The sequence below is a fragment of the Triturus cristatus genome, chromosome 1_2 (genome assembly GCF_964204655.1).
Source record: "Triturus cristatus chromosome 1_2, aTriCri1.1, whole genome shotgun sequence".
In the NCBI taxonomy this organism is placed as follows: Eukaryota; Metazoa; Chordata; class Amphibia; order Caudata; family Salamandridae; genus Triturus; species Triturus cristatus.
In genome coordinates, this window is record NC_140580.1 from 254,977,782 (window position 1) to 254,999,455 (window position 21,674).

The 21,674-nt window shown below is 49.5% G+C and overlaps 1 protein-coding gene across 5 annotated transcripts in view; it reads right to left on the reverse strand.

Annotated features, from left to right (window-relative positions):
* Window positions 1–21,674, reverse strand: part of GBF1 (golgi brefeldin A resistant guanine nucleotide exchange factor 1) — a 2,300,480-nt gene that overhangs the window by 1,844,212 nt on the left and 434,594 nt on the right. For all 5 annotated transcript variants that reach the window (XM_085603553.1, XM_085603551.1, XM_085603552.1 and 2 more), the window contains exon 10: window positions 19,815–20,059. In XM_085603553.1, the coding sequence (XP_085459679.1) occupies window positions 19,815–20,059 (245 nt within the window). The remainder of the gene's footprint in view (window positions 1–19,814; window positions 20,060–21,674) is intronic.

The following is a 21,674-nucleotide window of genomic DNA, read 5'->3' on the forward strand; positions in this document are numbered from 1 at the left end:
GGGGCGTGGCTTAGCTGTCTAAAAGTGTGCTTTAGTGCAGCTCCTGCAGCCTGCCATTAATCCGCCATTTATCCTCCCAGTAAGTGGGCATCCTCCTGCCTTGGAGCTTGCAGATGCCTGGTGATACTGCCCCGCAGCTACAAAAGACTCCCTGAACCCGCCTTGTCGTGTTTGTGAGATGGGGACCTAGCAACGTGGCAGCCTGGGGACTTGGGGACACGCTGCCTACCTTATCGGTGCCCACTGGTTGACTGTACATCATCCTGCCTTGGAGCCTGCGGCTGCCTGGTGATATTGCGATGCAGTGACAGAGAACTCCTTGAACCTGCCCTGTTGAGATTCTCAGGTGGGGGCCCAGTTGCATGGCGGCCTGGTGACTGCAGGACGCGCTGCCTGCCTCGTCCGAGCCCGCTTGTTGGCTGTGCTTGGTGCCTGGTGTGATGGGGCCGAGGTCCCTGAGCGGTCGGGACTCGGAGGATCAGGTCAGGTCGTGGCGAGGTACCCGGGCCGCACCCACTCGCCTCCTGGCCCTACTGCGGACTAGCTACCTGCTGAGGAGCCTCCCTGCTGCAGACGCGTGGGTGAGGCCTGTTCTTGCTGGGTGGCGCAACGGGAGGTGCCGCGAGCGCCCCCCATGCTGACCGTCAGACTCAGCCGGAGGAATCCTATCCAGACACCACCCGCAGATCCGTTGAGTGGTGTCTGTGGGCGGCAGTGGGGACCGTCGTCCCGAATTACATGGTGGCAGCTGTGTAGCAGTGAGCAGGAGGGGAGGGGAGAGGCCATGAGCACACAGATCCGTCCACGGCCGGCGGTCTGCCGCAGCACGGAGGCGGGAGACTAGCAGACTCTGGGGCCAATATTGGGTGCATCAATATCTTGCGGGACACTGCTTTGGGTTCGCGATTGGTGAGCGGGACCTCCCCTGCCATGAGTGCTGGCGCAGGAGCTCTGGCAAAGGCCTGAGTTGAGAGGGCAGCAGCCATACTTCGCCCCCACGACATAGGAGGGCACTTACTGAAACCTCTGCCTACCTTGAATGACTATGTTAACACTTGATGGACAGGCTAGTATCGTAGCTCACCTTGCGTGTACTTCTGGGGCCCTGCTTGCTTGATAATGCAGAGCACCAACGTTGTGCACTTTGCGCTTGCCATCGCCATATGTGTCGCCCTGCTGCTCTACTCCTTTCCTGAGTGCTGTCTGGTGCCGGTGGCTGGGGGACACTGACATACAGCCTGTACTGTTGCTGCATTGTGGACTGGGAGCTGTGCCTGGACGCCCATTAGGGAAGGCTGTGGTGCCTCACTCGCAGAGGCGGCCAAACAAGGTTTGGTGTGGCTTGAGGGTGCGGTGGCCCCCGTCTAGTCTGCTTCCCCCGCTGTGAGGAAAATATCTGGCACTTGTTGCCCACGTCCTTCCTACAAGTGCAGTGGGAGATTGCTGCGTCCAGACTGCTGGATCGCCCTCTTTGGCCATGTGAGGCTCTACAATGGCCAAGGTTAAGCCACCTGGTGCGTCCTCTAAACAATGCAACATGGACGAATATGCTGGTACAGTGGCCTCGGGACCCTCGCTCGGCGGGCAGGAAGCCCATATGCTGGATAACGCAGCGCTGCTGGCGGTGATTACGCAGTCGAGGGAAACATTGGAGACCAAGATAGGGGCTTTAGGCGCAGATGTCATGTTGCTGTGGCAAGATCTCCGAAACGCAGTACAGCGCATCATGGAGGCGGAGTCCCGCATTTCGAACGTGGAAGACACGGTGGGCACGTTGACGAAAAAAGTGACCACCCTCGAATCACTTACCCGGGGCCTGGCAACCAGAGTAGAAGATGCAGAGGGACGTGCCCACCACAACAATCTCCGCTTTATTCAATTTCCGGAGGGATGCTAAGGAAATAATGAGGGGGATTCGTCGCCACGTTGCTCAAGGGATGGCTCGCACCAGACTCACTCTTCATGCTTTGTGCTGGAGCGCGTTCACCGTGAGCTACGGCAGAAGCTGCCACCGGGTGCCCGTCCTCGCCCTCTCATCGCCCGTCTCCTCAATTATAGAGACAGAGAGGTAATCCTACAAAAGGCAAGAGCGAAGTACTCTCTTACCTACGACTCTCAGCGCATCCTCATATTTCCGGACTACACCAGGCTTGTCCAGCAGCGCAGACAGTCCTTCCTCGTGGCTAAGGCTCGCCTTCGGGGTCTCAAGCTTCCATACTCCCAGCTGTATCTGGCTCGTCTGCGGGTGGCGTACCAGTCACGCACCTACTTTTTTGAGTCCCCGGAGCAGGTGTTCCAATGGCTTGAGGAGACGGTGCAGATTAAACCACACACTCCGCCCAGGATCGACTCAGACTCATAGTCTAGTGGACCTGGAAATGGTCCCATGGGGGCGGATGGCAGACAGCGACGTCGTTCACGATCTAAGAAGAGGTCCAAGACTCACAGCAAGTCCAGTAAGAGACTTTCCGAAGCTCAAGCAGAACCCTCAGCGTCCTAAATGATGCAGCTCCAAGAACTGTAACTTTTCACACCACATGACACCTACTACACGTTATATTGCAGGCTTGCATTGTATAATGAGTCCCTGATTTCCAGTTGTTTGTTTTTCTATGTGCAGGAGACTCATACTGGGGATCCATTGGCTGATCTTCACTGGTACCCCCTGTTGGGGCCTTGACCTAGATCTTGCCACGACAGATACTTCCATGTTCGTGAGGTATTGGGGTTGGAGGTTTGTTGGGGAATTCATGTGGGAATTTTGTTGTTTTTTATTAATGCCATCATGTTTTCTGATATGTGCGATTCTGGGATTGCCACTGCCACTCAAACAGCTACGCCCATTTATACATACCAATGCCAGCCATGATGCAGGATCCGGCTGTGGTCGGGGGTAGGGAGCTCCAAATTCTCAGTTGGAATACTAACGGCCTGCTCGATAAGATCAAGTGGGGGAGCTGTATTGCGCCAAGCTAAGCGTCACAGGGCGGGCATTCTCTTCATACAGGAGACCCACCTAGCGGGTACCAAGACACCTTTGTTGGAAAGATTTTGATATGCACACACTTAACACGCTGGACTCACCGGAGGTTGTTGGGGAGTTGCGATCCTTATACATCGCAGCGTCCCCTTCGTCCACAGCCGATCGTGGTCAGACCCCCAGGGTAGGTTCATTGTGATATATGGGACAATGTATGGGGAACCCATTGTCCTGGGTAGTGTCTATGCCCGCCCTCCTCTTTAGTGGTCTCTTGTGGAGGGATTGACAACGCTGTGGACTGAACTTCCATTGGGGTTGACCTTGGATGGGGGAGATTGGAATGATGTAATGTGCCCATCACAAGATAGGTGGTATGCCACGGCCTGGGCAGCAGGGACCCGGGACTCAAAATTATTGCCCCTAGTTCAGGGACTGGGGTGGGTTGACTCATGGAGGACTATAAACCCCACCGCGTGTGCTTACACTTATTTCTCTGGAGCCCATGCGTCCTTCTCTCGCCTTGATTACATTTTCCTCTCAGGGGCACACATCCATCGATTGTCTGCGGCCGAAATTCTCCCTAGGAGTCTATCAGACCATTCACCGGTATCCCTACTCTTGTCTCTAGATCCCAGGCGCTCCCAGTTCAGGTGGCGTCTATCACCATGGCTGCTACATGATGATAAATATAAATATAGATTGCAAATCCATGGATCCCTACTGGACTATCTTTTATTAAACACAAATACGGTAGACTCCCCAGTTATATTGTGGGAGGCACTGAAGCCCACTCTTAGGGAAGCAGATATTGCCTTTTGTACTGCGAAACGCCGACAGCGGCACGACAAATGGATACAAATTGAGGCTCAGCTGCTTGATCTGGAGGACACAAGTAGGAGAACAGAGGGACGTATTGCGTGCAGGCAACTGATGAGCGTGCAACAGACTTATGCCAGAGAGATCGTGGACGAGGCCCGGCTTTGCTGGCTCGCCACCCGTAGCCGGATATATCAGTGGGGAGACAAATCTAGTGCCTTGTTGCATCGTCTGTGCCAACAGACGCTGTGGCTTCAGACGCTCCCGAGCATACGAGATCCAGATGGGATTACTCCTACAGACCCGTTGGTCATTGCTGATTGGTTTGCCTCGTATTTTACAGACTTGTATTCGCCCCATGAAGTTTTCCCTGCGGAACTAGTTTGGAAATTCATTGATGATTTTCCCCCTCAGGCCCTATCTGATGAGGTGCGAGAGACGCTGGCTGCACCTTTGTCGGTGGAAGAATTGCGGACTGCGCTGCTCCATATGCGAGCAAGAAAGGTGCCAGGCCCAATGGCTTCCCCTGCGAGTTTTTCCAGAAATATCACCCGCAATTGTTACAACTTTACTTAGCGGCTCTCGAGGCTTCCGTGGAAAGTGGTAGTCTCCCACCGGATTGGAGGCATGCAGAGATTGTTGTGTTCTTAAAGCCGGGTCGACCCCCGGAACAATACTTGTCATACCGCCCAATCTCTTTGCTCAATGTGGATGCCAAACTTTTAGCCAAGGTGATCGCCAATCGCCTGGTTCCACATATTGCAGATCTGGTTCACCCGGATCAGGCAGGCTTTAAGCCTGGCCGTGCCACGCGGCATAACATCAGACGTGCACATAATGCTATAGCTGCAGTTGACAGACTCGGGAACCCAGATGCGCTCCTCCTGGCGGATATGAATAAGGGCTTTGGTTCCCTTAGCTGAACTTATCTCATTGCCTTGCTTCGCCGTCTAAACATTGGCCCCCGTCTATTGAATCTCATCACATGTTGTATACAGACATGACTGCCTCGGTCCGGGTGGCCGAGTCGGCCTCCAGACGTTTTTTCATCGGGCGGGGGACACGCCAGGACTGCCCACTCTCCCCTTATCTTTTTGCGCTCGCCATAGTGCCGCTCGCGGCTTGGTTACGAATAGAGGCACAGATGCGCGGCTTCGAATGGGCACCGGGAGATTCCGATCGCATAGCGCTAGTTGCGGACGATGTCCTGTTTGTTCTCACGAATCTTGATCAGACTGGTCCGTGCCTTCTTCGCATTATGCAGATCTTTGGCGTGACCTCCGGCATACATATGAATCGGGGAACTCCTTTCGGTGGCCGCTGCGGGGCGGGGATCACCTAGGTGAGTAGTCATAAGAGGTAGTAGTAGTCCAAGACGGCTTTAAGTAGTTGGGCGTATTTCTTTTAACATCTCAGACATTGGCGTGGGACAAGAACCTCAACCACCTGTGGATAAAAGCGAGTGATCAGACGCGCGTGTGCTCCCACATGCCCCTCTCTTTTTTTGGTAGGTCTGCCATTTTAAAATGATTCCCTACCCCGTCTTTACCAATTGCAAAATCATCCCTATCCAATCTATCCAATACAGCCAACGTGGTTCCGCCAACTAAGCGCTATTCTAGCACGCTTTCTTTGGGGGGGAGAAGGGGGGGGGGGTGCATGACGAATGGCCCCGAGGACCTGCTTCCAATCTACGTATTCCAGCGGAGTGGCCACTCCGGACGTCCAAGCGTATACAGGCCTCCCACCACCTCATCCTCAATGACTGGTGGTACGGCGACCGCAGAGACCTGGCGTATGCCGTGGAGAGTTGGCTGCTGGGAGACAATGCCCTGCACATGGTTCTCTATTCAGCGGTGCTGCAGCCCACAACCGCTACGATCTTCACGATCTGGAAGTCTGCGCTTCGTCAAATGGGTTGGTGGGGGAGGCTTAGCAGGGAAACTCCAAAGGAACAACGGGCAGCTAGCCACAGCTGGCGCGATTGTATGGCTTTCGGGGTTGGGAAGCTATTGGAATAGACACGGTGGTGGCAGTTGTACGTGGCTGCACCCTCAAATCCTTTCTTGTAATACAAACGGAGTATAATATGCCCTGCCCACAATTCTAGCGATATCTTCAATTTAGACATGCCTTCACTCCATACATATCACACCTAACAGAATTACCCGAATTTAACCCCGTTGAGGCAAAGGTCTTTAAGGGAGTTGGGAGACCAAAAAATAACCAGAATCTACTGTACACTTATCAATAACACGCCCACCACATTACATAAAACTAGGGCTGCATGGCAGCAGGATCTGGATCCCCTAGAAGATGATAACTGGGTACAGGCTCTGGAATCCACGTGTAGTGCAATAATAGCTGCCCGCCTGCGCCTTATCCAGTTTAAGTATCTACATAGAGACTATTACACTAGGAACAGACTGTGGCGTACTGGTTTAATCGCATCCCGCATTGTTTACGATGTGGGTCTTTGGAGGGTACTTTCCTGCACACAGTGTGGTCCTGCCCTACATTGTCGAGGTTCTGGAGGGGGGTGTTTGCCTGTTTATCTGAGGTTCTGGGATGGGACGTTCCATCCTCCAAGAAATAAGCCATGCTACATATTACAGAGGATCTGGGTGGAAACGGGTACAAGCATCACCTCTTGCTTCTCGGCCTCACGTTCGCAAAAAGAGACATTGCCCGGGCCTGGAAGGATGAATCCCCACTGCTGATCGGGGTATGGAAGAAGGACTTTTGTGTGGGCCTAGAAATCCCGGTCTTCGAAGCAAGGGGGTGCCCTCAGAAACACTTCAAAATATGGAAAAGATGGGCAGATTATGTGGGGGATATATCCGGAGCCTCCTCTCCCCCCCCCCCCCCCCATTTACTACTGAAGAATAATTGCTATGAATGTATTGGACTTGAATATGTATTGTACACATGCTGGATGGAAAGTTTTTCCTCGCAATATATTCTTTGTATGACCGATATCATGCTATTGTTGAATACATTGACGTCAGTATATGTCGCCTTCTATGCGCCGGGAAGTGGCAAGACGTGTTGGCTGTCAGTTTTTTCTGGTTCAATGTTTGAACCAGTATTTTGGTTCAACTATAAATTAAACAGTACTCCTCAGTTATTATTCGGATCCATGAATTTTCATTTGAAATACAAAGATGAAAAATAACTTGATTCTGACCTCTAATTTTCTGAGATTTATATAGAGTAAAGAAGTAGGAAGGAGGCACGTGTCCAGAGGGCCTGATTGCACGGGTAGAAGATGGTGTAGGAAGGGTGCGCTGAGAGTACCTGCAATTCCCGGGCCATCTTGGCTAATGTTAAAGTCACTAAAAATGCAGGTTTGATCGTCAATAGCCTAAGAGGCTCAAAGGGTGCACACATCAAAAAATAAGAACAAGATTGAGATCCCATTGTAGCATAATGAATAGCCTGGGGAAACATATGCTGCAAGCCTTTAAGGAACCTAGCCACAAAAGGTGACTTAAATAAAGAAGGTTGGCCCCGGCAACCGCAAAAATGCAGAAATGGCTGACAGATAGCCCAACTGTGCCCAGAACAGAGCGCTGCTAGGCCAATGATAGAGTAAACATAAGAACCTTGGAGAGAGGTGCAGAAAGAGGGTTGATATGGGAATCACACCAGGTCACAAACTTATCTCAATGGCAGCCCTATACCGACTTGGTGGAGGGATGCCTGGCTTCCAGAATAACGTCACAGATTTTGGGAGGAAGGATGAAAGCTGTCAACTGTCGCTCCATTTCCATGTATGAAGGTGAAGGGTGTGCAGGTTCAGGTGCAGAACCCTCCCCTGCTGCTGTGCCTGAAGATCCTCTTTAAGAGGCAGTTGAAAGGAGGACCAATGACCATGCTCAACAGTTCGGGATACTAGACTCTCTGTTACCAATCCGGAGATACAAGAATAACTTGGGACAGGTCATGCCTGACCTTCTTGAGAACTCTGGGCAGAAGTGGTATAGGCGGAAAGGTGTACAGGAGGCTAGAGCTCCACTCGAGACAAGAAGCTTCGCAGAGAGAAAGATGCCTTGGAATTCAAGCACGCAAAACTGCAGACATTGCACACTCTCAGCGATGACAAACCATCCAATCAAGGCTCTCTCTACTGCTGAAATAGGCCTTGAACCATCTCCGAGTGGAGATGCCATTTGTGATCTGCTAGGCATCTTTGCTGAGGTTGTCCGCCCTTGCATTCACTGTCCACCAGGTGCTGATCCATCAGAAAAATGCCCTGGTGTTTCAGCCATGTCCAGAGGGGCAGAAACTCTTGGCAAATGTCCCACGACCCCAACCCGGCCTGTTTGTTGCAGTACCATATGGCAGTGTTGATGTCCCTGAACACCTGCACTAGCCTTCCCTTTTTCAATGCCAAGAAAATCGCCCGAAACTCCAACAGGTTGATGTGGAGCCCGGACTCCCCAGAAACCAAAGCCCTCTGATCTACACCTCTCCCAGATGGCCGTCCCATCCCAGAAGTGACGCATCTATCAACAGTCAACTCTGGTTGGGGGAAAAGAGAGGGGTCTGCTATTGACCCAACTGCGGTTCATCGGCCACCATTTCAGATCTTTAGCAGTTCCCTCTGATATCAGGACCATGTCGGAGAGATTTTCCTGATACTGTGCACACTGGGACTTCAGATCCCATGGCAGAGCTCGCATATGCCAGCAGGCACGAGTAACAAACAGGATGCAGGAGGCCATGAGGCCCAACAACCTCAGGGTCATTCTCACCAAAATCCAGGATAGAGGCTGAAACATGAGTGTCATAGCCTGAATTTCCTTTATTTGCCTCGATGAGGATAGACCCAAAACTGTGCTGTGTCCAGAAAGCTCTGAAGTTAAGGAGCATCTGAGATGGAGTCAGATGTGACTTTTTCCTGTTGATAGTGAGCCCCATGGAGTGCAGAAGGGTCGCCGCAGTCCGGAGGTGGAATTGGCTGCCTGGGCCGAGCCCGCCTTAATACTCAATCATTGAGGAAGGGGGAATAGTGGGATCCCTGACCTTTGCAAATGAGCTGCAACCACTGCCATTACCTTGGTGAACATCTATGGGGCATTGGTAAGGGGACCACTGCAAATTTAAAGTGTTCTTGGCCCACTGTGAACTGCATAGAACATCCCTGGGCAGGCAGTAAGGGGGTGTAGATATATAAATCCTGCAAGTCCAAAGCTACCATCCAGTCTCCTAGGTTGAGGGCAGTGCACATTTTGAATTTCTCTTTTTTCAGGAAGAGATTGAGAATGTGCAGGTCTAGGATGGGCGGAAAGCCTCCATTCTTCGTGGTCACCAGAAAGTAGCAGGAATAGACACCACAACCTACTTCTGAGGCCTGCACCCTCTCTATGGCTCCCTTGGCCAAAATAGCCAACATTTCTCGATGGGGCATGGAGAGCCAGTTCTCCTTCAGCCTGTCGAAAGTGGGTGGTATAGGTGGAGGGAATAGCACAAGGGGGAGGGAGAAGCCCTTTGTACGATTTGCAAAACCCAATGGTCCAATGTTACTGACTGCAGTGGTGCAGGTGATGGCCCATCCTGCCGCCCATTGAATGCCCATGATGGTCATAGGGCAAACTAAAGGTGCTTGGAGGATGCAGCTGAGTCACAAATGACTATGGGGATGGCATAGCCGTAGGGCATCAACAGAGTTGGCACTGGAGCAGGCAACAAGGACTGTCTCAATCTCTACAGATCCAGCAAGGAATCCATCTGGCCTGGTTGTCGCCATGGGCGAACCCACCGGCAAAAATTCAGTGGGGGCCCCTCCCGAGCTCAGGACGCCTGCAGGTGCATGGCCTCATAAAATTCCTTAAGCTGGGTGGGGGTTGCTCAGGCTCCGGAAAAGTCCAGGAAGCGCGGTCGGACCCTGACTCAGGCTTCGCAGAAGCGCAAAGCCTGGAGTGCTGACGCACCTGCGCCTCTCAACCGACTTCGACAGGTGTGACACAGTCAAAGTCCTCTTCGACTTCTTTTTCTTGCAGAACTTACCGGACGACTTCAAGTTTGACAACGATCGCCGGGTGCGGCTCAGAGAACGGTCCTCTGACCTTCTGCACCATCAGGATCTTGAGTGTCGCCGAGTCGTCAGCCGTCCAGTGGTGAGGAGCTTGGGGGATCGCTCCCTTAGCGCCTTCGGATGCATGGCACAGCAGTACTCGTAGGGCTTGAAGATACTGTGTAGGAAAGTAGGATCTGCTTCTTATGGTTACCCCCACTTTTTAGGTCGAGCCTACAGCAGCACATGCGCTGTTGCTCGACTTTTAGTAAGTGGGTTTTAAAAGTGCTTCCCACCGGCTTTTGCTGGCCTAATGCTTGCGTTCACGCGAGCGTGAACGTGCACAGCTGCCAGCTTTCTGATTACTTTCCCTTTGGGCGCTGCTGCGCGTGCACCACTCGTGTGTTTGCCGGCACGCGCGCGCATGCACACAACTCCCTCCGCCTCTCTCTCCCGCTTTGCATTCCCCACGACCAATGCTTGTTAAATATTGTGAAAGGCGCCCCGTCGAGCGGAGAGGCGCGTTAAAGTCTCGGTGCAAGCATTAGCACAGTCTGGTCTTTCAGCGTTTTCTTTCATGTCGTATCACACAAGCCGATTTCTACTGCGTGTGTCAAAGAGACAGCTTCAAGGCAGTCGCGCTCAGCAGCACGTCCATCATGGTGTTCATGTCATCTGCATTTATGTCACCAGCAGGTGGCAGTCTTTGGACGGTTTCTGTGCCGCTGGGAAATTCAGCAACGAGAAAGGTTAAACGAAGTACCGTTTGGTAAAAAAGGAAATTGCTGCAGTTCCATGTCAAGATCTACTGCTTACTCTACAGGGCTGAGTTTTTGTCGCTGTTTCAAAATCATTTCAGCTAGGTGTGCTATAAAATGGCGGGTTTTAGAAAGATAGATAGAGTGATGTTTATGGTGGGAGCTTTAAAACGCATACAATAGTATGAGCAAACCTTCCTGCAGCCCCTTTCTTGTAGCAACACACGCCTCTTCCCATGGATGTGTTTTCTAATCAGCACGTCTTATTTTTCACAATCCAAAAACTTAAACTCCAAGCCAAACGTCAGTGAGCTACAGAACGATTAACAGGTCCGCCTCGCTCTGCCTCACAGCGGTGCCTCACACCAAACAACTAAACAAACAAGCATTGGCATAGCCAATAGGTCTCGCTTTAGGGACCTTATAAGTATTTAGTTATGCAGCACAATTTCCTTGGTGCAACAACACTAACTGTTGCATGGCTAAACACTTATAAGGTCCCAAAGGCGAGACCTATTGGCTATGCCAATGCTTGTTGCTTCATGTTACACTGTTTGTGACTAGTCTGACTGGGATCCTGCTGATCAGGACACCAATCTATCTGCTTTCTCCCTAAACTGTTATGTCATGTACTTAGGTACACTCCAGATTGGATACTGGGTATCCTGGTCAGTCCCTAGTATACAGTACCCATGTACCCAGGGTATAGGTACCCCAGAGGCCTCCCATGGGCAGAAGCATGTATTATGCCACCCATGAGAGGCCATGCAAAATGAATCTACAAGCCTGCCATTGCAACCTGCGTAAGTTGGTGCATGCACCACTTACGTAAGATATAGGTTTACTCTATCGAAGGGTTACTACAAGTCACCCCCATAGCAGGCCTTGACAATAACGAAGGCAGGGTGCTTGGTTTTAAGTGAGAGGGTGCCACTGCATGAGCAGGACACCCCTGCAGCCTACAGAGTCCATTCTCCCTGGTTGTTAGTGCTGCTGCCATTTAGGACATATAGAGTGGCATTATGTGACCGCGTGATGACCAACTTTAAAACAGCTGAAGGTAACCCTATTGTGTTTGATGTAAAAGATTGTGGAATCATACACCCACACTGGTAACCGGTATGGGAGGTATGATTCCACGCCTCAGGAACAAGCTTTGTGAGGTCCCTGATGTTCCCGATACAAGCCTTCTAGTCCCGGGCAGCCCAAAAGGGTTGCTGCCGACCAGACACACATTTCTGCCCTCCTGCTGCTGAGCCAAGCATGAGCAGGGAAAGGCAGAACAATAGGCATCCTGTCACAGGCAGGTGTGACCACCTCCCAGACAGGATTTAGTGTATTAGGGCTGGGTTGGTGCAGTTGCCAGCAACCGAAAGTCTGCATGAGAGGCACATTTGCTGTCCCTGTGCATAGTCAAGTTCAAACCAGTCCTGGGAGTCATAAGCTCCTGCTCTGGCATGAAACTGGACAAAGGACATGGGAGTAACCTCCCCACTGTCCAGACCCTCCCCTAGGAGGGTCCCCTGAATCTGTCCAACCCTCTCCTGTGGGTACAAAATGTCTTACCTGGCTGTAGGACCCTAGATTCGACGTGGACAAGATTCTGAACCAGAAACCACTGAACTTCGACCAACTGGACACTCTGGACTTCGTTTGGGCCCGACTTCGTCTCCTACTCCGTCCAAAGCATAGTCTGTGCCTGTGCACCACACAGGCTCCTTGCAGGACCTGTGGAGCATCAAAAACAACTGAAGATATCTCCCTTGGAGTGAAGGAGTCACTCCCCTGCATCCGCAAGCACCATATCGCGATTGACTTGTCTGCTGCTCCTGAGCTCCTACGGACTCCGAAGGCTCCAGCAACTCAGGAGGTGGGTTTCCTAGTCCCCCGAGGTCTGAGCTGGCCTCTCACTGGGGGCTGCCATACCCGTACCCCTGTGCACTGTGTACTTTTGCAAGTGCATATGCTTGTTGGACCTCCACTGAGTGCTCCATGGGTTGTTGCTTTGTGAAACTGCTCGAGGCCCCCTCGCGACTCCTATGCCTCTGGCCTGTGGGTCCTCTTGAGGGTCATCTTTGCTTTTCTTGGGCTCCCCTGGTTGCTCCAGGCCTGCCCTGACTCCCCTGTGTTTGCTGAGTCTCCTGGACCTCGCTGGTCCAAACCATAACCTTCTTTGACCTTCTGCATGGCTTGCCGTTGCCAATTCTTGTTGGTGCTCCAGCCAGACAGCAACCACTCAGTACTCAACATCCTTCATGGGACAGCTGGTATTAGGCTCCTGGTCATTCTCGACGTCTCCTGGTCAAGGCGGCTACAGAGTCCAGAACATCCTCAACGCACCTGACATCGGTACTCTTTAACAAGAATCCTCCATAGAGATCGACTGCGGTTTCAGATGCTACTTCAGACCTATGCAACCGGCTTTCCTGCAATAGGTAACTCTGGTACTACGGTATCCACTGGTGGGGTGGCTCTCCAACCTCCTAAGTTCCACAGGATTTCTTCGAAGTCCACTCAGAAGGGTTTTTAAACTTTAAAACTACAACTGCGACTCTCCCATAGAATTGTACAGCGCACGCGGTCGTGTTTCCATGCTGCACCCGTCCTCCGTGGGGTCCTTGGGCGATTCCTTGGGGTCCCAGCGATTCTACATCCTCTAGACACTGTCTTGACTCGAGTTGTGGTTCTTATACAACTATTTTAGTATATGGTTTGATCTCCCACTGGAGCCCACTGTGTATTAGTGCTACTTATGATTGTTTCTGTGCTACAGTATTGTGTGCTATCGGAGTATCTTCGTGCAGAAAATACTGTGTCATACTTTTAGAGGGTTATATTAATAAATACATATTTTTATAACTACTGTGTGGTTCTCCGTTCATTTAATCAGTAATACAATAATACAAGGTTGCATTCTGGTAAAACAAGCTGCTTAACATTCCTTCAAGACTAAGCCTGAAGGCTGGTCTCCACAGCTACCACATGGATAGCTTTCTAAGGTGATCTTTGACCTCTTAAATCACCATAAGGGTTGTTTGGACTGGTACAAGGGGCCCACTTTAATTAGTGGACAGCATATACCAGGCCAACTTCTCACATGTGGTCCCTACCCAAGCACAATAAACACACTATCCTAAATGTGGCTGTGTCATAGACATCTACCATATTCTTTAAAACCAGACGGTTTCTTAGGGGACATCCGGTCACACAAGGATAAGGATAAAAAGTCTCCCAAAAAAGTGCAAACAGGAAAAAGCCAGTAAAAAAATGACTGAGGGTAGCTCAGACTGGATCAGTGCTATCTGGCGCAGAAAGGAATGAACTGATGTCAGCATGCCGGGATGGCGCCGATATAGGTACAGCGCATGTCATTTTTGGCAAGGACGACGTTAAGCCGAAAAACGCCACATACAAGTGTATAGGGGTACTGCTCAAAAACCTCCAAATCCAGTCGGACGCCTGAGGAATATTCCAAGTTAAGGAATTTGCACATCAAAGTCTCGATCAGAATATGTAGTACAAGAGGGCGCTTTTAATAACCAGTGTACGGAGAGCTGTCTCTGCTACAGAGTTTGGGTAAAACACTGGGAGCTCAATTGTCTGTTTGAGGTGTAAAGAAGAAACCACCCTGAGCAGAAACTTTGGGTTAGTTCTAAGGTCTATTTTGTCCTTGTGAACCTGGAAAAAAGGTTCTTCTAAATGAGAACTTAGCTCTCACTTATATGCCTGAGGGAAGAGATTGCAACTAAAACAACAACTTACAAAGATAGAAATTGGAGTGAAGAGGGGCAAACGAGAGGCACTTGAGTCATGTTAAAGCTATGTTTACATTCCAGACAACATTCATGGGTACCTGGGGGGGGTGATAAATCATTTTTCAGTCCTCCATAAAGGCTTTAATGACCAGGAACACTAAAAAAAGACAAGTTTATCCTGTTTTGTAGTTAAAGCTGCAATGGCAGCCATATGCAAATGAATTGACGTGTAAGCCAGACCCGAGCTGGTAAATAAAACAAGTAGCAAAAAATGTTTTGCACTGTTGGGTTTAGTGGGTTAATGTGTTATGGTAGGCAGCATTTAATAAACATCTTCCACTTTGACCGAGAGCAGGCTGTGTAGCGGGTAGGCGAGCCTCTTTGAGGATCGCCATACAGGTACAGATAGCTATGGATAGGTATGGATAGCTGCGGCTCTGAGCAGCAAGGCATACACAAAGGAACAAGCGTTAAGCATATAAACAGCACCAAAACAATTTAAGACGTAATCAACAAGACACTCAAGGGATCCGACACAAATTTATAAAAATAGGCTGTATTTTATGTATTTTTAGACACAGCAAAGAAAAAGATCCACCTGGGGATTCTGGAGATACAGAAAGTACATGGTGAAGTAAATCAAATCATTTCACTCAACCGCAAACAAGCATTGGCAAATTGAATAAATTTGAAACTTTGAACCTTTTACACCAAAAAGTTGGGCTAGTTTTAATGCAGTCACTAAGAGTCACTTTAGACAACCAACTCCAGAAGTAAGTCAGTCAGGGGGACCAGCAAGGTCTTCAGAAACCGTTACCTCAGCAGGTGAAGTAGTCTCCAGGCAGTTGCAGGCACTTTTGGCCAGTCCAATGGATTCCTAAGGAAGTGGTCCTGATGCAAGGGATGAGGTATGCTGAAGATGCTCAAGGATGCTGTGGATGCGTTGCGGTCAACAGGGGTCTTCCTGCTGCTACTCCTTGGTCCACAAAGGGAGTGAGGTGGTCGTGGTGACAGGGTTGAGGTCCCTCAAAATCTTCTTAGTGCTGGTACAAGTCCAGTCACCGCGGTGCTACCAGTCACTCGGTATCGCGGTCACAGCCAAATCCTCCCTGATCAAAAACTCATCTTCTGTGTGACCTTGCTGCACTCAGACAACTCTCCTGGACTCAGCGAACTCATGAGCAACTTTGAGTGTCAAGTCCTGGTCCTTGGCGTGGCACAGCGGCGGTTGGTCGCAGTCTGAAGATTCTGGGCTACCAACTTGCCCCAGCAGTCTTCTCAGATATTGTGGTCCTGTGCTGTGAATAGATCAGCCAACTAACCGGTGGAGTTTTTTTGCTTTGGCTGATCCCTGGAGAGGATGTGTATTTGAGCAGGACACTGCGGACATAGCCCCTTTTCTATGCTAGCCACCAGGTGCAGTCTATGCCAGGGCAGCCTCTCTTTGCCAGTTCCACGGTGCACCAGGGCAGCTATTCTTCAGTCCTCCTCCCAGTCCAGTTAAGATCTGAGTTTTGAATGACAGATGTGCTCTATTTATGCTCAGAAAGGGCCCCCAGGGTACGATGTGGTTGGTAGCCAAACGGTAACCAGGGTCTCTACCTCCTGATGGGCACTTCCTGTGAAGTGTGGCTTCTAGCTATCCCAAGATGCATCATTCTTCCCACTCCCAACATGGCAGAACCCATAAATCTGTGGCCAGAGCAACCTAGCCCAACCCAGAGGTGTGGCTACTTAGAGGGCTACACAGTCTAATAACAGGTTTCCCTCCTACTTGCAGGGTGCCAGCTAGTCTGCCCAAACAATGGGGCTGCCCCTCTCCCAAGTGTTCCCAATTTGCTCTTCAAAGGCGGCCTCAGCTTTGAAGCTCACCTTTTGAGTCAACGTCCATATGGCTTCCTGTAGGAAGGAGATAACAACTCTCCCCAGTGCAGTCTCCTATTGGCCCCTTTCCTGCCAGTTGTTAGCATGTCTCCCTAGGAAGGCAGAAAGCTGTCTCGGGTGAAGCTCCTTGTGTAAGTGTTGCGGACAGGAGATTGAAGGGAACAGAGTGGTAACTTTGTGAAAGTTGCACACTAACTTATTACAAGAATTTCGAGCTTAATGGAACAAGTTGTTTGATACCTTGGATTATCAACTATGGCCGCACCATTCAGGAGTTAGCACAGCTGTGAGGTCAGTGTGCAACTCTGTACTCACCAACGAAGCGACCAAGTCCTTCCACAGTAAAAACAGTTTCATGTTTTTACTGCCAAAACAAAAAACATACATGTTATGCTAGTGAAATATGTTGCACCCTGCCTTAGTGATTGCTAGGTTTGCCTCAGAGATGACTTACACTTATTGTAGGACAGGTTTAGCTTCGCCATTGCTTTAAATGGCAAACGGGATTAGCAGTTTAAAACTGTCCTTCCAGTTCACAGTGGGTGACTGGGAGGCTTGTTTGATCTGTGTCACACTCAGGGTGGCACAAACAGTGCTGCCATCCCTGGGGTAACTAACTTACATGCCCCGGATACCATGGATACCACATACTATGTAATTACAGCTAAATTAGCCTATGCCAGGGGCACTAGTGAGGCCAAAGGGGAGCACTGCGAACTGGAAATGCTTGTGGGCTTCCATGAACCGCAAGTAATGTCTGTGGGCCTGCATGACGCGAAAGAAGAAAAAAGCATCCTGAACGGTCAACACTACCATCCTATCTTAGAATCCAGTGCACATAGAACCTAAGCCAAGGTGAGCATCTTCAACTTCTCCTTTCATATGAAGGCGTTTAAGGGTGAAGACATAGAATAGGTTGGAGGCCTTCACCCTTTTCAGCACCAGAAAATAGTGGGAATAGCAACCACGTCCTACCTCTGCTACTGGAACTATCTTGATGGCTCCTTTGGCCAACAGAGCCTGCACCTCCTGAAGGAGCAAAAAGATTGTGCTTTTCAGCCATTCTTTAGAGGGTGGCAAGGGTGGGGGGTTCCAGAAATGAATGGGCAGAACCCAGCTGAACAATTTGGAGCACCCACTTGTTGCAGGTTAACGCTTGCCAGTGGAGCAGGTCGTGTCTGATCCTGTCAACAGAATGGATTTGCTGTGTTGAGGTCCCATTAAAGAGATTTTGAGGCTGTGGCAGCTGAAGGGGCAAGGGACTGGAGAGTAAGCCTGGATTGGGCCCCACGTACTTTATGGGATCCATGCCTCCGTCATGAAAGGACTGAAAAGCTCACTGGGCTGGTGGGTAAGACTGATAATGCGGAAACTCCGACCGTGGCCACTGAAAAGGTTAAAAGGAATGCTGCTGTTGCCAGGGGCCCAATAAAAGGCCCAGAACATGGCGGTGATCCATCTTTCCATGAAGCGCTTGAGCGCCTTTTCGCCAAATAGGTGGGAGCTGTCAATGGGCATGTCAATCAGAAATGATTGGACATCCCCTGAAAACCCAGCGGAAATCAACCAGACCCTGTGGCGGAGCGCTACCTTGGAGACCATGGCCCTGCCAAGCGACTCCTAGGTGTCCAAACCACACTTAACAGCAAACTTCGCTGCATCCCAACCATTAATAAACACCTGGTTCAGAATGGCTCAGCCATCTTCGGGCAGCAGGTGCACAAACAAATTACAAGGCCTGGGAATATCAGCCCAAGAGACACGTGGTGTTCACCAACCACAATGACAAGCTGGTGGAAGAGAAGATCTACTTCCCAAAGGTCTTCAACGTCATGGATTCCCTATCCAGCGGGTGGTAGGGAGTGTGCTTGGGCGGAACTTGGCTGTCGAGACTTGCACCAACAGGCCCTCTGAGTAGAAATGCTGAGAGAGAAAAGCTGGGTCTCCGGGGGCGGAACAATCACTCTATGCATGGAAGCCCATGTGAAAGACTTGGCCAAGGTCCCCAGGAGAACATCGGTAAGGGCCTCATTAAAGGGGAGAAAGGGCTCGCAGAGATCGCCCCAGTAAAACAACTCAGTCAAATGACTGGTCTTGACTTTGACAGATAGCAACAGCAGGTGAAGGACCTATGCCACCCTGCACATCACTGTAACAAAAGATGCACCCCCCTCCATGGCAGGGCCCGGAGAAGTAATCAGGTCAGAATCTAGAGAGGTGCCCAGGCCACTGCCATTACCCAGCTTCTCATACCAGTTTCCTCCTTGAAGGGGTCATCCTCAAATGGACCACACCCCTCTTCCTCGACCCGCTTCAGTTCAAAAGTATGTCCCACTGGGTGGCAAGTCCATGGGTAAACAAGAGCCAGACAGCTTGCTCCAGTGTTGACATTGGGGCAGTGCCGTTTCAGTCAGAAATGGAGATTAGCTCTCCGATCGGGCCAGTGCTGGGAAACAGGGACTGAGGACGGTGGTGGCACCCATGAAGGTGTCGGCTGGGATGCAGGTGTGCATTCAGAGGGACCCTCTGGCATCAAGGGTGAAGCCGCTGATAATTACCCAGCCCGGGCACCTCTCTGCCCCATGGGACCGGAAGCGCACCAGAGAGGGCCGTGTGCCCTGAGATGCAGCGCATGGCATGGTAGAACTCCTACAGTTTGGCAGGGGTCGCTTCTGGGAGCACGGAGCAGACCCAGCAGCTGGCTCTGTGGATATAGAGGCGGTCCTAGAAGCACAGCCTCTTCTAGGGAAAGCTGATTAATGCTTCAACTTCTTCTTCTTTGACTCTGGCTTGGATGACAAGGACTTGGAGCGTCAGGACGATCATCCTTGGGAACGGCCCTCAAAATGAAAATGGCTGGAGATCTTCCTTTGGAGCAGGACAGGGATCAGCATAGTGTGTTCTTCTCCCACGCCACCAGGAACTTCAACACCCACTCACAAATCACTTTCAGATTCATGGACTTACAGTCAGGACAGGCTTTGAGGTCATGGCCTGACCTCAGGCACCACAGGCAAACCAAGTGTGCGTCAGAGACAGACATCGGTCTGTGACATTCCTTACCCTATTTATACACCGTGGCTTTGGTGGTAGCACACGGGCTAAAAAGCTGAAAAACGTTGGTCAAAAAATGACTGAGATAGCTCTTTGCAGCTGAGCTGTTGGACAGAAAAAAAAAGGAACGAATGTCAGCACGCTGGGAGGGAGCAAGTATATAGGCACGGCGTACGTCACTTACGACACAGACAACATCAACACAGAGCTGCCCAACACCACCTACCAGTGCACAGAGGTGCTTCTCATGATTATCCAGATCCAGTCGGACACCTGGGGAATGTTTTAAGGGGAGGAATCTGTGATTAGAACTCTCCATCAGAAAAATAACAAGCCTGATTACATACATTTAAGGTTGCATAAACTTTTTGGAGGATCTACAATACTCTATTACACTGACACTACATCAGTTTTCAAATCAGATCCAATTGTACTTCTCCCTTATCACACCATAAAAAGAATCAATCCAATACCATGAAAGGAGGCAGCATACAAATAACACCTTTGAAAGTGTGACACAAACCGTTTCAGAAGCACACTGGACATACCTGATGTTCTGATTGATAATGCTGCTCCCTCACTCCGAATTCACTGGATGGCGATAGAACAGGGTTAATTCCAAATGAATTGCCAAAACCCATTTCAGTGAGATCCTCTTTTGAGTTTGTATGGGAATCTAACTCCATTCCACTGTCTGTGACGGGACTAATGGCAAAAGATGTGGTTTGTGAACCTTCATTAGAAAGTGGCGAGTTGGCTCCAGAAGAGAGAACATCAACGAAAGGCGCACCACCTACAAATAGTCACAATACCTTAGTTGAACATTCATTAGAACCTGTAGACTGGTCAAACATCTTAGGCATCTGAATGAAAACCAAGATCATGAGTGTGAAAATGTAATTAGGCTCCAGACATTTCGAAATAAAAAAAAAAAGAATTCAAGAGGTACAAGTATATTATGCATAAACGCAGTTCGCAATCATGATGATTCTTATCACCATGACAAGAATTTCTGCAGGTTCAACTGTATTGAAGAATACTTTTAAAATATTTTTTAAATCCCGGTTTAAAGAAAACTCTAAAAATAAAAAACCATTACTTTTTCACATATATTTCTGCTCCTCACAAATAGGTGCTTTCCACTTTAAGAACAGTACCTATGTAGCCATCACAATGCATCACTCCAGCCACCTCCATCAGTTCTAGCAACAGTTTCAGAAACCAAACTCCTCTTTAAAAATTAAAGCTGAGTGGGTAGTTTGTCGATAACAAAGACCACTATTATGGAGCACCACAATTACAGGTATGGAACTTACTTCTCAGTCATGAAATACTCATCCTATGAAAATCTTCCAAAATAGATACGCAAGCAATTCTCCAAACTAGGGGGAAGTAATAAGAAAGACAACATATGCTAAGAAAGTTGATTCTTCATAGCAACTCCAACTTAGGCAACACAGAGGTCATGGCACATTGTGAAGCCTAGTCCCTGAAGGACGACACCTGGTGGCCTAATCTAAGGGCACCCACCCCATCAGATGGGTGCCTCATTCTTCATCTACCTTCAACTTGGGCATGCTCTGGCACCACTTCTCAACGCAGTGATAGGCATCCTAGAATTCGGACAACTTGATGCGAAAATAATCACTGCCCCCTTACCCACAAGAATATCTAAAAAATACAAAACATTCATAATTCAGAGCCTCAATGCTTTTTTCGCAACTAAGTTGTGATTTGGAGGATGACTTGGGCACTCTGGAGGGGGGAGTGGTAGGAGGCCTTTATGTTCCAGAATGAGATTGCCATTGCAGTATGGTTTGAACTAATACAACTAAAGTCTCAACACCACATGCACTACACAAACGAAATACTTACCTACTTGTCTGCTGTGTAACTAAGTTTGCAGAGACTTCTTGAATTTAGTATGGAGGAGTGCAGTATTGCAAAGCTACTGACGTAAAACAGCAGATGTTATATTAGAGATTACACAAGTCAAACTTATTCTTTCTCCACGATGGCCATTATCGAACAAGGCAGGCAAACTAAAAGCTATTAGATATACAAAACTGTTTACTGAACTTGGCATGGTGATCACCTAAAGGGACATATCAGAAATGGGGAGCACAAAATGCATGAAGCCTCCCTAAGTGAAAGGTGGGTCTTGATGGATACAGATTATTAGAGACACATGTGCCAAGATTGCGGTTGCCCACATTAGCATTAAATTATTTGAGCAAAATGGCAAGCCTACTAAGGTCATAGTAGTAATAATATAACATTGGCCCCAAATACTTGATGAGATATACTTTGACCACACTCAAATTTTATAATCAAGGCAAGTTGATGAGACTTGGATACCAAAAATCATGACTGTACTTGCTCTTTTTTAAGCACACTTATTCTTGTAC